Consider the following 15,346-nt stretch of genomic DNA (forward strand, 5'->3'; position numbering starts at 1 on the left):
AGCTTTGTCTTCACGGGACGGAGGAAGAATTTGCAAACTTACATCACCTGAAAATTACTCAATCAGGAACCTTATTTTAATGATAGGTTTAAATGTTTGTCAAAAACTATGTATATCACATTTAAAAGGTGTGGAGGTTTTATTTATGCAGCAAAATTGCCTAAGCTTCAGTTACTGACTAAGCACAACATAGGGCATTTGAACTTTAGCCAGAAAATCATGACCTGGGGTAACCAGTGGATGCAAATATTTTTTCTGAAGAAAAGAAGTGGAATTTGGATGAACCAGGCAGATGGAAACACAATTGGCATACTTTACGAAAAGAAAAAGAATTACTCTCCAAGCGCCAATTAGATGGAGGCTCTAGCATGACTTAAGAGCTTGACTTTGCTTATAATAGTGTGGGCTCCGTTATGTTTGTTTCAAGTAAAATGAATTCACAAGCATATAAAATGTCCTTCCAATCCATCGTTTTACCAGATGCTGAATGTATTGCTGGAGAAAATTGAAAATCTCAGCATGACAGTGCACTTATGCGTTCGAGTAACAGTGCAAAAAAATGGTTCCAAGTCAACAATGTTAAAACTTTGAAATGATCAACTAAGTCTACAGATCTTAGCTTAATATAGAACTTATGGGTTGACTTAGCAAGACAAATTTATGCAATTGAGGGACATTTAACTTCATCAAACACAGCTGAAATTTAATATTGAAGATGAATGGCATAAAATATATCCCTAACATTGTCAAAAACTAGTTTTATCCATGAAAACAAGAATATTAGAGGCAATTTGAAGAAATGACTCCTACACAAGCTCATAAATATTTTTATCTTTGTCTTCATTTGCTTTTTTCTATGTTGGCCTTAAAGATTTTACTCAGGATTAAATGTTGATCTGTAGTATTTTCTGATAAAGAAATATACTCAAACAAAATTTTATCTTGTGTTTAAGGTTAATAATTATCACTAAAATGATTTTTTGATCCAAAAGTTTAAGATGTGTCCAATTTCTCAAAAAAGTTTACTAGCCTTAAAGTTTTTACTCAGGCTGTATTTTCAATGTTTATCAGAAAATTAGTCTCCATTTCCAGCACTCTTATTCATGAATTTTTTCTATTAAAAATCACAAATAACCATTCTCTACCTTTTTATCCCTTACTTTAAACCTTTGCTTAAATCCCTTTATAAATACAATAATAAATGATTTTGAAGAATATGATACAAATGCATTTTACTTTGTACTGCATCTAAATTAAAACGTCACTTTTTGGTAGTGTTTTAAAAAGGATCAAAAGAACATCGTGTGTAATAACTTTTGGTGGGTGTCTCTGAGGTTGTCAAATGTGCAAGTATTTACTGTTTGTGTCCAGTTTTTAAAAATGTACTTATTGTTTTGGTTTTTTTTATTTTCAGGTCATATTGTGTATTAATACAGAAACTTCAGAGGTTGTAAAGTTAGGTGTAGGTAAGCATTTTTTTTTTCTTTTTAAATTACTAAAATAGCTGCAGTTTGCTTAAGAGCAATAAACATGAAAGTATAAGTTATATGCATTTAGTTTAATCAAAGTAGAAGTGTGTGTTCTAATCAGGGATACTAATGCTGGAAATACTTGACTTTCTGGATATGTACTAGATATTTTTCCCTCTCGTGCTGAAAAGGCTGAATTAATACTGAAATTAGTTTTGAAATATTGGAAAAATATAAATTAACTGAAAGAGAGAGAGGAAAGTGTACCCTCTTGATACAAACTCAAGAAAAAAATAATGCTGTATTCTATTGCAACCCTGACAGTGATAAGCATTTTTCTCTTCTGAGATTTACGATTTTTTTTTTTTTTTTTTGTAAGCAAATGAAAGTGCGATGACATCTCGTTACAGTGAATTTCAAGTTATTTCAAATTTTGTTCGTTGTAATGTGTATTTCACTGTAATCCAGTTCTAGCAATGTGATGCAACTAATTCAGACTGAAACCTTATTTTGTTTAAACGAACATTTCATTGTTTTGGTATTCATTGTAACGAGATTTCATTGTATATTACAGAGTTCATAGATATCCTGATTTTTAACTTTTTGCCCTGCTATTCTTGTTTTTTTTTTTTAAAGATATATATACTTTTTATTTCTTTCTTAACTAAAACACATTAGTGCCATATCTGCACCAAAAATAACTTCTCTCGCCAAAAAACAATTATTTCTCTTGGAATTTCTTCTGCGCAAGCACCGATTTTCAATTCTGCCAAAGTGCATGCTTGTGGTTTGAAGGAAAAATCTAATGTTCTGCTTTGCTGTTATTGATTACTTTGTAAAATTACTTGTTGCATTTTACTTGCATTACCTACCGAAGTGTATCAGAGTGAAAATTCTGGCATTGGTGGAGTGTTTCCCGCCATAGAACCCCTTTCTATAGCGCCCATCTAGGGCCCCCGCCCTAGATGAAGTGATATCAAAACATATACAAATTTAAGACACAGAGTTTAAGTTTGTACATGGTTAAATCTATAAATCTATGTACAATATATACTTCTGCAACTGCAGAGAATTTCTGTTTTTGATGAAGATGATTTTATTGCATGATAGTTTTTTGAAATTTTTGTATTGATTTTGATCTTGACAGTTTCATATGAGTGAGTGATGCATTTCCTAAGCAGTGATTATTTCACACTTTAGGGAGCTATTCCATCTGATTATTTTTGAATTTTGTTGAAGTTTCTTTTCTTTTCCTTCCCCCCCCCCTCCCACTTATTAATTTTCTCAAATTTAGTAAATGTTTAGTAAATGTAGCATAAGCATTTTTCAAGCTCTGTTTAAAGGTTATTAACATTCTTTTTTAACTTTGTTTGCAGAGGTTAATGGCTACAAGTTTAGTGACTGCAGTGTTCTTGATGTTTGTGAAGACTTCATTATTGCATCAGCATCGTCACCTGATACAGAGCCTTGCTTGGTATAATTTTTAAATTTGCATGCTACTGATTATCCAGATTAAAACAATTTAAAAAACATCAGCGATGATCCCCATTAAGATAAGATATATATATATATATATATATATATATATATATATATATATATATATATATATATATATATATATATATATATATATATATTCATTCTACATATTTTATACAGTAGAGGCAAATGCCTTTTGCAGACCTAGTGTGATCCCGAGGCATAGCAACCACTCTTTCATGTGACACCACTATTGGTGGGGTGCCATTGCCACGAGAATTTTAACGCCCAGTTTCCCCACTAGATGGACACACCTGGGCTCTATTTGATGCAAACCAGCCCTAGGAATTTAATTTTGCCAAGAGATACTCCATGTCAAACGAAAACTCAAGGGATATTCTACATGCCGCATAATCATACGACATGAAGACTTGATTTTCTGCATCTTGAAAATCCACCTACGAGAGCCAGGACCGAACCTGCGCCTTTGGGCGTAAGAGTCCAGCGTCTAACTACCACACCACTCTATCGGCAGATAGGATAAATAAATGCACCCATTTTAATTGAACCAGTGCAAAATATGTTTTTAGACATCCTCCTCCCCCCGCCCCCTCCAATGATATCAAACCTTCCAAGGCCATCAAAACCTGACATTTAATTAAGGTAGGGTTGTTCATGCTAGTAGTCGCTTGTTGCCCCAAAACTGTCTGTGCTTGGCTCTCAATGCATTTTCCGTTTTGTATTTTATCATTTATCATGAATTTGGAACTTCAATGAAAATTGTGTGAGGGTTCATCCTAATATAAATATTTTAAGACATTTTTTTTGTAAAGTTAGAAAAGAAATAATGTTTTGAAAGAAAATTCATGTTTAAATTTAAGAGAAATTCTTTTATTTTACTGCATTTTTTTATATTATTAAGGGCATGTTTTGCTATTTTCAAGAACATATTTTTGAATGTTTGAGGACATTAAAAAAATTTTACGTAATCAAATCCGGGCTCTAATGATCATATTAAGTAGAGATTACTGTACGTAGATGCACAGCTTAATATCACTAAAATATGTTTTGCAAAAATAATCAAGCTTTTTCAATTTTAACAATTTATGCTATCAAAAGTAATTAATAGAACTGAAAAACAACATATTTGTAACTGTGCCGGGGTTCCCCACAGTGGGTGCCATGAAAAGAGTCGAGGGGTGCTGCAAAATTTCCGCAATATCAAATTATTGTCAATTAAAGAGAAGATTGTAATGGTTACTCGTCAAAGTTTCACCCATTTCCATGTGTTTTGCTTTAATAAAATGATAACACAAAATTCCATTCCTTTTCATAAAGAACCTTAAAAAGTCTATTTCATTACACACGTAATAAGTGGTAACTCTATTTCTACTTAATTTCTGGCCTTTTCCGCAAAAGAATATAAATATATAAACATAATGTTTATATATTTATATGCTTTTGCCATGCCCGTGCTTAGGGCTCTCGAAACAGGATTTAACTGACGATCCTTTAATAGTGTTAGAATTTTTGAGGGTGTACAATATCATGGACTTGGTCTAACACTGCTGGCCAATGGGGGGGGGGTGCAACAACATTATGTTTAACTATCTATCTCTATGTAGGTATATGTAATTTGATTTGTATACTAGTAAATGAATAAACATACAGTGAAACTTTGTTAAAACAAACTCAAAGGGACTTTTAAAACTAATTAATTTGTCTTATCCAAAAAACAACTTACAGCATTATGTATAAATACAATAGGACAGGGATTGCAAATGTAGTTCATCTAATTTGACTTAAACGTGTTCAAATTAAGGAGGTTTGGCTGTATACATATATATGGATAGATAAATATGGATACGTAATAGAGGTAAACAATTAGGGGGCCATGAGAAAATTTTAATTGCTGGAAGGTTGCCATGACTAGGAAAAGTTAGGGATCCCCTGAACTATTACATAATCATGATTAGCCTAGAGGTGTTGTATGTGGGATGGCACCTATAGTTGTGGAGGCTCTCTAAAAGAGCTTAAGATATGCGTAAAAATCTTATGTTTTCGAGAGTTATAAATATTTTTGAACACAGTCTATTGTTGACACACCTTAAATATATTTATGAAAACTTTTTTGATTGACGGAGTGTACAAATTTGCTCACCTTCTTGTAAGTTCTATTTTTGAAATTCATTCAAAATGTCTTTGCATTATTTTGGAAAAATATGGAATTGAAATCTGAAAGTTTAGTTTTTCAATGATGGTTTGTGTTAACTTTTGCAAATCCTTTTTCAATTAATACGTAATCGCCTTTTAGCCTGTTAAAATAAAATAACTTTCTCTGAGTTTAATCTATTATTTGATAATTTAGTAATGAAAGTTTTCCTACTTATTGAACATTTGAAGAAATAATTTAGTGTGCATTTTTGTTTTAGAATTAAACTATTCCATCTTATGCTGCAAACTACCTATATCTCTTAACAAATATTTCAGTTAGTATTAATCTATACATATTTATATGTAGGTGTGAAAACACATTTTCTGTACTGTTTGAAATTCTAGTTGTGTTGCTAAACGAATTTTAGCTTAATAATAGATTGAATTAGTTTAATTTATTTTGATATAAATATTATTTACAAATACTTTCCAGTTTGTTTGTTTAAACCGTAGATAAAACTGAAAATTGTTAATGACTGTCTCAAAATACATATCTTTTTGCTTTGATTAATTGGCAATTCTCCCCTCCTTTAAGTAAAAAATGCTTTTAATACTGACTTGTATTACGCAGAAAAAGAATTGTTCTTTATTGTCTTATTTTTGACTTATTTCTTATAGGGGAAAGGGAGGCACATGTGAACAATTTTTCATAGCTCTTAATTTCTCAAAATATATTATCAGAGAAATATATTTCAAAGAAGAAGTGTCCCCATAATTGAGTAGTCTTTTCTTTGTGCCCCTATAAGGAGGGGCACATGTGAACAAGCCTGGGGTAGATATGAACACGATTGAAAAATTCAGGACAAGCATCATATTTCAACGAAAAATTCTTTAATATGAAACATATACATATATGCAAATTGGTTACATTGAAGCATTTGTAACCAATGCTGTGTCAATTAAAATTGTACAGTAACTGTCGATAAAAAAATATTTTTCCGAATTATATAACTCTGCTCACTGTCAAGTTTTAAAGTTTCGCAGCATATTCTAATCACTGAATTAACAAAAAAAACTGTATTATGTAAAATTTATCCGTGTTAAAAAGTGCGTTAAAGCTTCATACAGAATATGATCAATTAAAAAAAATTTTATGCTTCAGTTTCTAGTTGAAGAAAATATTCAATTTTTCCTTGTGAATAAATTGTTGGCCAACTTTTTAGTAACGAAAGAATTTAAAAAATAATAAAATAAATAAGTAACTAATAATTATGTAGTATAAATAATAAACAATAAACCTACAAACTGACTGTAGCAAAATAACAATTATAAATCTTTGCACCTTTTGTAACACTTATAACCACCCTGCTATAATATTTGTTATTATGGCGAGGATAAAGGAACTGTTCATGTGTACCCCTACATATTGTGTTCATAAGTGCCCCAGTCATCTACCTCAGAACTAATTTTGAAAAATAAAGAATTTTTAATTTAATTTTAAAATGTAAAATTACTTGAATGTTCAGATAATGGTTTGCAATAATAAGGTTTAGCTTATATATATATAAGCTTTTCTTGTGAAGAAGACAGAGATAAAATTATATCAGTATCTGCTGAAAGAAAGAAGTTGTTACCACAGGAACGTAAACTGGCACTTTGCTCTATAAGGCCAATAAGTAGGACTGGTACTGCCTTTACTTGAGAATTTTTCAAGATTTTTTGCTTCACGTTATCCTATTAAAACATACATGTTCACATATGCCCCCCTTTCCTCTACCTGTTTTTTATGTTTCTAAAATAAGGTTATTTTGATCTTTTAGGTTCTAGGGAAAATAGCCTTCAATGGAAAAATTTCTGTAACTTGGTTCCTTCTAGGTACAAATAGCCCTTCAAAAATTGAAGAAATTAATTGGAGGGTTGAAAAACTGACACCAGTTACTCCTAATCCGCATTATGGCAAGTTCATGCATTTTAAACCATACATTATTATATTTATTCATGCATAAATGTTTATTTATTTATTTATTTATTAAGGATAAAAATTTCAATCCTAAAAAATTATTTACAACACATTAAGTATTTAACATAGGGTTAAGTTTCTCCCAAAGTGGAAAAAACTAGGCGAAAGAAGTAGGTTTTCCTTCCAAGTGGAAGAATCTTATTTGTTAAGATTTTATTGTATAAATTGCATTTTTTTTTTTTTTTTTTTTGTGATAAAGTAGTTGCATTTTCTAAGAAATCCTTAAGTACATATAGTTCAACCTGTAAACATTAGTTACACATGATAAAATAATTAACTATTAAGTACAACTTCCAACTTCAACTCAAACAACACAATTTACAGCTCTCAAATATAATTATGATTTGTTGAGTCCGAAGACTCATTCAATGAATAGAACCATTCAATGGAGATTAGTCTTGGATAATTTTTAAAACAGATTTTTTTATTTGTTAACTAGGACTAATAGTTATGTATGTTTAAACCAGTTATTTGATTTTTTCCTTAGCCGTTCTGAAAAACATTTCTTTTACAAAATTTTAACAATGCTCTTTCCAAAAGTAGTAGCAGCAATGCCAGTAGATATACCTTTCAAACCCAAAGCTTGAAAGTTGTTTATTTTCTCAAAAATAAAATTTCTAATATTAACACTTTCCAGTCTGAGCTATTTCGACCGCATATCTCCCTCCAGACTGGGGTTTTTTGGCACTTTGCATGATTTTTTAAAAAAATACTTAGAAGATGTGTATTTTAGTAATTTTTAATGTATTACATACTTTAAGATGTTTTCTTTCGTAAGGAAGGAACTATTTGAATGAAATAAAAATCAGTTTTTAGTAAGAAATTTTCGAAAAAAGCATGTCTGAAACTAAAAAAAAAAGTTTCACATAGGAAAACATAATTTTTAACCATAAAAGTTTACTCAGACTCAATTAAAAACTTACCTAAATCTTGAACAAATATCTGAAAATAGGTTTAATTTGAAAATAAACATTATTTAATAACATTTGCTTTTGTATAGTACATTTCAAAGCATAAACTCAAATTTAAACTTCCTATTCTATCATGATTCATGTTATTTCTGCCTGGTGCTGCCATCTATTTTTTTTTTTTTTTTTGAAAGTAAAAGGTTTGTAGATAGTATCTAAAAAGGTTAGAAACGTATAGAACTCGTACTTTTATAGCTAATAGAGTAAAAATTTGACCCCGAGTGAATCTCAGGCTTAGTTCCCTTCACCAAAAACGGTAACCCCAGTGACGCTCGGGCATAGACCTCAAAGTCAGGGTTCGTACGCCCTTGAAAAACCTTGAAAAGTGCTTGAAAAAATAAAGTTCATTTTCAAGTGCTTGAAAACCTTGAAAAAGTTTTAAAACCTTGAAAAAGTTTCTTAGTGCTTAAATTCTCTCAAAAATCAACGAATTGTGCTCAAAAGTTTTAAAAAAGTATTTCACCAATGCAATTTTCTGAACATGTGCTCAGTATGCAAAATCGCGAAAAATTGCTTCCGTGTTTGGGATTTCAATCCTTTTGCATCTTGTAAATATTTTGATGTTTTTTACAACCGAAAGATATTTTGACATATGGTACCTTAGATTAGCTTATTTTTTGTTTAATTTCATTAATTAACAAAGAAATTAATTTGGAAACCATGACAACATTGAACTTACTCGGGTTTCGCAGAAAATTACTCTTGTGTTTGAAATTTCAATCTTTTTGCATCCTGCAAATATTTAAATATTTTGGCTAATCAAATGTTAGTTTCGCATATGCTACCTTAGATTAGTATATTTTTGTTTAATTTTAATAAAAAACAAATAAATTTATTTCATGGGAAACATGCCACGTCGAACAAACTCAGACTTCGCGAAAAATTGCTTCTCGTGTTTGAAATTTTAATCTTTTAGCATCTTGCAAATATTTAAATATATTCACTAATCGGATGTTATTTTCATATTTGCTACCTTAGATTAGCATATTTTATGTTTAATTTTAGTAAAATATAAGTTTATTTTATGGGAAACATGACAACATTAAACTTAATTCGCGAAAATTTTCTTCCCTTGTTTGAGATTTCAATCCTTTTGCATTTTGTAAATATTTTTATATTTTTGGCAATAAGTAGTTATTTTGACACTGCTACATCAGATTAGCTTATTTTATTTTTTATTTTAATAACTAAAGAGTTAAAGAATTTATTACCTTGGTCTTGTTTAATTATTTGATTATCTTTACCTAATTTTTGGTCATAACAGATTTTTTGAAAAAAATTCAAATTTCAGTAGTTGAGCACCTAACAAATTAACTTAAAGTTTGTATTTTAAATATAAAGTTGATTTATATAATTTTATTGAGTTGAATTTTATTTATAAGTACATCATTTTTTTTATGTGTGCTAAAATAATTAAGGTGTATAACAGGGTTGGTTGTGTTATGATTATTCACTTGAAATCCAGTAGTGTTCGTTTTTATGCTTTTACCTCCCTATATCTCCAATTTTCCCCTTTTCCTCAAATGTTCAAAATTACTACTTTATTAAGGTTGTGGGTACTTGGAGCAGCTTACTGAAAGAGGCTTTAACCAGCAAAGGGGTAGATAGCTTAAGGAGGGTCATTGATCTTCATTTGGATCTAATCAAGTGACCAGGACCAGCCTAGCTAGGCCCAGTGCCTGTTGCTGGTTATCAACAGGCACTGGGCATGGTATTTCTATGAAGACTATTTTGACTTAATAAACTATTTTATGAATTGTATGCATAGCAAAAGTTATTGTTGTAAGTATGTATATTCAAGTAATAGGGGTCTTAGTTTTAAAAATTATCCCCCCCCCTCGCCCCATTTTCCTCTTTGAAACTTTCAGGTAATTTTTTATGAACTCACAAATCACCTGAATATTATTGCCTTTCTAAATTTAAATTCTAATTTCAACAATAATCCATTTGTTCCCAAAATAAAACTACTTTTGTCATAATATATGTCAACTTCTTGTGAATCTTTTCAATTTCGAAATATGGCTCTATAAATCTGAACTTGCACATTTATTGACTATTGCAAGTTAATCAATAAAAGCTGAATAGGCTCAAGTTTGCATTCAGAGTATTTATTACTTAAGTACTTATTACTTTTAGCATTTACTACTTAAGCTGCTTTTGTATATTTTGAGGTGTAGAGACTGGACTGTGGACTTTCATAAACTTTTCTTACTTCCTAATTTTTAAATTTTTCGAGGACAGTTGAAATGCCTTATTGGCTGAACAACTAATACATACTACATACGAATAATTGATTTGCATACTTATAAATTATTTGCAAACCTAATATTTTTAGAACTTAATAGTGCAAACTGAAATAACTTTCTGGGTAGTGTTTGTCCTAACCGCCCTCATATTGTAATAAACCACTGTATAACTATTGGAAATAAATGTTGAAACCAGGGGGGGGGGGAGTGACTTCAAAAACTCCTCTCTGGCAATGCCATTGAACTTGGGTATTTTAGTTTCTTCCCATAAAAGTTAAAAGCACTTATGAAAGGTTTTTTTTTTTAAAGTATTAATTTGCTGATTCTAGAAAATATACAAACCCCTGACTGCTGCAGCCTTTGAAAAACCTCAAAATTGAACCTTTTGTTATCTGCTTCTCTTTATGATCGAACTTTTCAAACATTTTCAGAATAACTTTCAACGCAGTAGATCTTTCATCAAAGCGTCTCTCGTTGTAGAAAAAGCAATTTTGTTTTCCTATACTTTTTGTATTATTGCCTTATTTCTATGTGTTTGTAGTAAATGAAATCTGCATACAATATTTTTAGTACAAATTTATGATATTGCCTTGAAAACAAAATTTTTTACCTTGAAAAGTACTTGAAAAGTGCTTGAATTTTTTTCTGCCTAAAGGGTATGAACCCTGAAAGTGTTAATGATGTCATCTACTTTACAGACAAATTGGTTGAGTATTTATGCTAATTTAATATAGTCAGGGTTCGTACGGGTCATGGAAATCTTGGAAAGTCATGGAAAAAAAATAATAGAATTTCAGACCTGGAAAAGTCATGGAAAATTGAAATTTTCATTGAAAGTCATGAAAATTTATTTCAAGTCATGGAAAAATGTCTTGGACAAAGAGAAAGGAACAGTAGCTAAAAGAGCGTTAGAAATCTTGAGTGATTTAACAGTATAGCACATAAAAGCTATTGAAAGTGGAAAATTGAACGTTCCAAAAATCAAATCTGAATTTTGAAATCTCATTGCATCCACTTCTGTCGCAGCCACTTGCCATTTTTTGCGATGTGATTTTATTGCCTGGACATTACTTATTTTGAATTTTCTGTTATTTTCAACACTTCTTATGTTTCATATTATGTAGTAGCAAAATTTCACATTCTTAGTTTTGCCACGCTTACTCAAAAAAAAAAAAAAGCAATACAATTGCATGCAAGTTCGATTCCTTCACTCGTAAGGACTTTATTATTAAATTTATCAGAGTTTATCTTAATTTGTTGAATGCTTTAGAAAATAAAGATCTTAAGTCAGGCGATAGAATACAGAAATAGAGGAATTCTAATGCTCTAAAACAGTAGTTCCCAATCCCAACATACGGCGCGCAAAATTAATCCATGCGACCCACTACTACGTTCAATGTCAAGAATTAAACATGTTCTGGAATTTCTGAACCTATTAATTTATATGCATTTGAAAATATGCAAATTTGTAAACAAAGCAAATATACTTTTGAATCAGAAGATTGATTCATTACTGAATGTTTTTTTCGAAAAAGATCTGGTTTAAAAACATAAAAAGAACTAAACTATGTGGCTTTACTTTAAAGAACCAAAATACTGCAAGTTACGTGGATGATTAAAAGCACTGTTGACACTAAAAGGTAACTTTTGAAGCAAATTTATTGAAACTTAGTGATGACCTTTGTCCCATTCAATATCATTCTGCCTGTTTTTAAAAAAATATATCAGGCATTTAAGCATCATCATATTTGTTACTTGCATTTTTACTTCACGAAAATTTATATGATGAAGATAAATAAGAATAGTTTAGTTTTTTAAGTGTGCACTTATATTTTTTCCATTATGAGTAAGTGCTTCAATGAGGCTGTGGCATTCATATACTAAACGTTTTGCTAATGCTCATTTCAAAATATTACCAAGTATGAGATTAAATAGTGCTATTCTCTTCATGTAACGAGGTCATGAAAATTTTCACTGAAGTCTTGGAAAAGTCATGGAATTTTTTCGTCCAAATAGAGTATGAACCCTGTATAGTTGGACTTTTGCCAACTTTTGTTTTTGGTTGGTTTCACCCCCTTCCTTTTATTTCTTCTACCCCTTTTCCCATTTCTTCCAGGTACTTCCACTGTCCTGGAAGAAACTTAACCCTGACCTAACAATAATAGAAACTGATTTTTAAAGCTTGGTTCATTTCTAATATGCATGTTTATGTTTTTACAGCTGATTTGTCATATGAAATGATTGTTCTCACCCCAAAAGAAAATGAGGAATCGCCAGTTATTATGTTTCCACATGGTAAGATTTTATTTAATTTTGCTAATACCCATCTTAATCTATATATATAAAAATGAATGTTTGTCTGTATGTCATCCATGAACTCAAAAACTACCCGACAGATTTGGCTGAAACTTTCACCGTTTGTTATTTTTGGTACTGGGAATGTTTATAGACCAGTTCGAAAAAAATCTGATCGATAGTTCCTTTTTTATTCCAATTTAAGTCACAATCCATTGGATAAATGCGAATAATATTATCGGCTGCAGAAATTAATTCGCGTGAAAGATCTCATTGATAAGAAGTTAGCTGTTGCCATTTTTCTCGAGTTTGAACAAATAAATTCTTTCTTTATTGTTTTATGGCTTTTCATGCAACGGGGGGATTTAAAACTTTTTCTATTTGATATTTTTAGCGATGGATTGATCTTGCAAACTCCGTGAGTACAAAATTTGAATATAGTCACGGCTTCACTTGATACCTGGACCGATTATTATGAAAATTGCTATATATATGTATTTTTCCACGGAGAAGGTGCATAATATGCTCATTGAAGCCACTTGCCACCAGGTGGCACTGCAGAGTAGCAACTTCTGCCCCGTTCAACCGATTGTCATGAAAATCAGAATAATGATGTATTTTTTTGTTGGCGTAGCAACGCGCGTGGGGTACAGCTAGTGGTTCATAAAAAAGGGACCTGAAGTATTCTCCTTCTTTTTTGCAGGTGGACCTCATTCAGCTTTTACTACATCTTTTGACATTTTAAGTGCCTTTTTCGTAAAATTAGGATATACTATTTGTAAAGGTAGGCTTGATTCTATTTTCACTTTTATGTGTGTGTGTGTGTAAAAGAAAATATTGCTAAAAATAGAATATTGTTTTATACAGCAGTGTCACAGAACAAACAGTGTTCATTTGTAATAAGATATTATTTTTAGTAAATTAAATTTAATAAGCTAATTCACTACCTAATTTGATATGAATAAAATTAATTTCCCTAATTATCACCCATTTCAAATAATTTCTTTATCAAGGTCAAAAAAAGTGAAGTCTCAGTTTAATCAATAATGTTAATTCTTTAAATATATACTTGAAAATAATTAGATATGCTATAATAAAAAAAAAATTAAGTACAGTGAAGCACTGTTTATACGTTTTTGAAGGGACTGCATGAAAAAAGCATTTAAATGAAAAAGCGTATAATAGGTGCCCATTAATGTGTTTTAAGCTCTGCACGGACCAATTTAAAAAACATAATTAATAAAAACGCATAAAAGAGAAAGGTATAAACGGTACTTCACTGTGCTAGGTGAAATTTCAGTCATTGGAATAGCAAGGCTCGAAAGAACTAAATGTATTTTAAATAGATGAATTTTGAAAAGGCCAGAAGGAATTATGTATGGCGATATTTTAACACTAAAATTGCAAATTGATTAATTTTAAAAGTTAAATGCAAAATTTCTTGAAGTCAAATAAAATATACAAGTGTCAAGTGTGAAATCAATAAAATATACAAGTGTCAAATATACAAGTGTCAAGAGAAGAAAAGGCTCCATAGCTAAAAGGTATCAGAGTTTGGAAATGCGGCACAAAAATAAAAATAAAGCAAATGAAACAAACTCTCCAAGCTATTGTTTTATTTAAAATTGTTGTATGTCATCCTTATGCAGGCAGCTTTTGCCTAAAGATGATCTTAAGTATGAAGCTTACATCTGAAAAAAAATTAAATTAATGAGAAATTAAATAATCACTTCAAGCGCCCTTAAACTGCCAAATGGAGCCTGAAAAAAGTCTAGTCTCCTTGTCCAGAAATCTTCCCTCTCTCGATCAGGCAAAGGATTTTGATATATTTGCTAAATTTTAACTTCACTTCCCTTGTTTTTTCAACGCTTTATTTGAAAAAGTTGTGATTGATATCTCTGCGAGAGTTACTCCCATACATTGAAAATGTTTCATTTTATCATAATTATTCTTTTAAAGAAAACTAGCTAACAGTAAGAAATATGCTGGTAAAAATTTAATCAAAAAATATGTTATTTAGGCTTAAATGTATAAAGCAATTATAGTTCATTTAGTACAAGATATTTCTTGGCGCTGATTGGTAAGATATTTGTTTTTCCCTTACAAAAGTTGTAAATAAATAAAATTGACGTGATGTCAGAAAATTAGCAAAATTGATATTAAAAAATTTTAAATAAATTACAAAATACCGTCCCCTAAAACATTTTCAATTCTACAAAAATAGTAATATAGATAAGAAATAAAACATAAACTTACTTGATGTACTGCATTAATTCTAAATTAAAGTATTGTACCTGCAATTGTACAGGGTTCATTCGGGAAAACCTGGAATTGTCAGGGAAATTGACATAGTTAAAAATGTCAGGGAAAAGTCAGGGAATTTTCCAAATTTGCCCCCCAAATTTTTTTTTCCAATTTTACATTGTAGTTTTGCATTGTATTTACATTGTAGTTTTTTAAGGATTATTAATTATTTATAACTACTTTTATGCTACAAATTCAAAAATCTACTTATTATCTCAAATATTTCACTTAGTCGCCATATTTGGTCGCAGGCTCGATGGAAGTAGATGTAAATTTTCATAAACAAAATTGGATGTTTATCTCAATATAAACTACTGAAAGGAACATGAAATGTGCAACAAATTATGAATTTTTAAAAATTAATTACTTTCTAGAAAAGAAAAATTTTAATTTTTATGAAAGCATCCT

The 15,346-nt window shown here is 30.3% G+C and overlaps 1 protein-coding gene across 1 annotated transcript in view; it reads left to right on the top strand.

The window, feature by feature from the left end:
• LOC129225068 (acylamino-acid-releasing enzyme-like) overlaps positions 1-15,346 on the top strand; it is a 72,110-nt gene that overhangs the window by 38,386 nt on the left and 18,378 nt on the right. Inside the window, exons 13-17 of the mRNA XM_054859616.1 lie at positions 1,415-1,466; positions 2,846-2,943; positions 6,926-7,061; positions 12,560-12,634; positions 13,338-13,418. Coding sequence (XP_054715591.1) covers positions 1,415-1,466; positions 2,846-2,943; positions 6,926-7,061; positions 12,560-12,634; positions 13,338-13,418 — 442 coding nt within the window. The remainder of the gene's footprint in view (positions 1-1,414; positions 1,467-2,845; positions 2,944-6,925; positions 7,062-12,559; positions 12,635-13,337; positions 13,419-15,346) is intronic.

This window comes from Uloborus diversus, chromosome 6 (genome assembly GCF_026930045.1).
Source record: "Uloborus diversus isolate 005 chromosome 6, Udiv.v.3.1, whole genome shotgun sequence".
Taxonomy (NCBI): Eukaryota; Metazoa; Arthropoda; class Arachnida; order Araneae; family Uloboridae; genus Uloborus; species Uloborus diversus.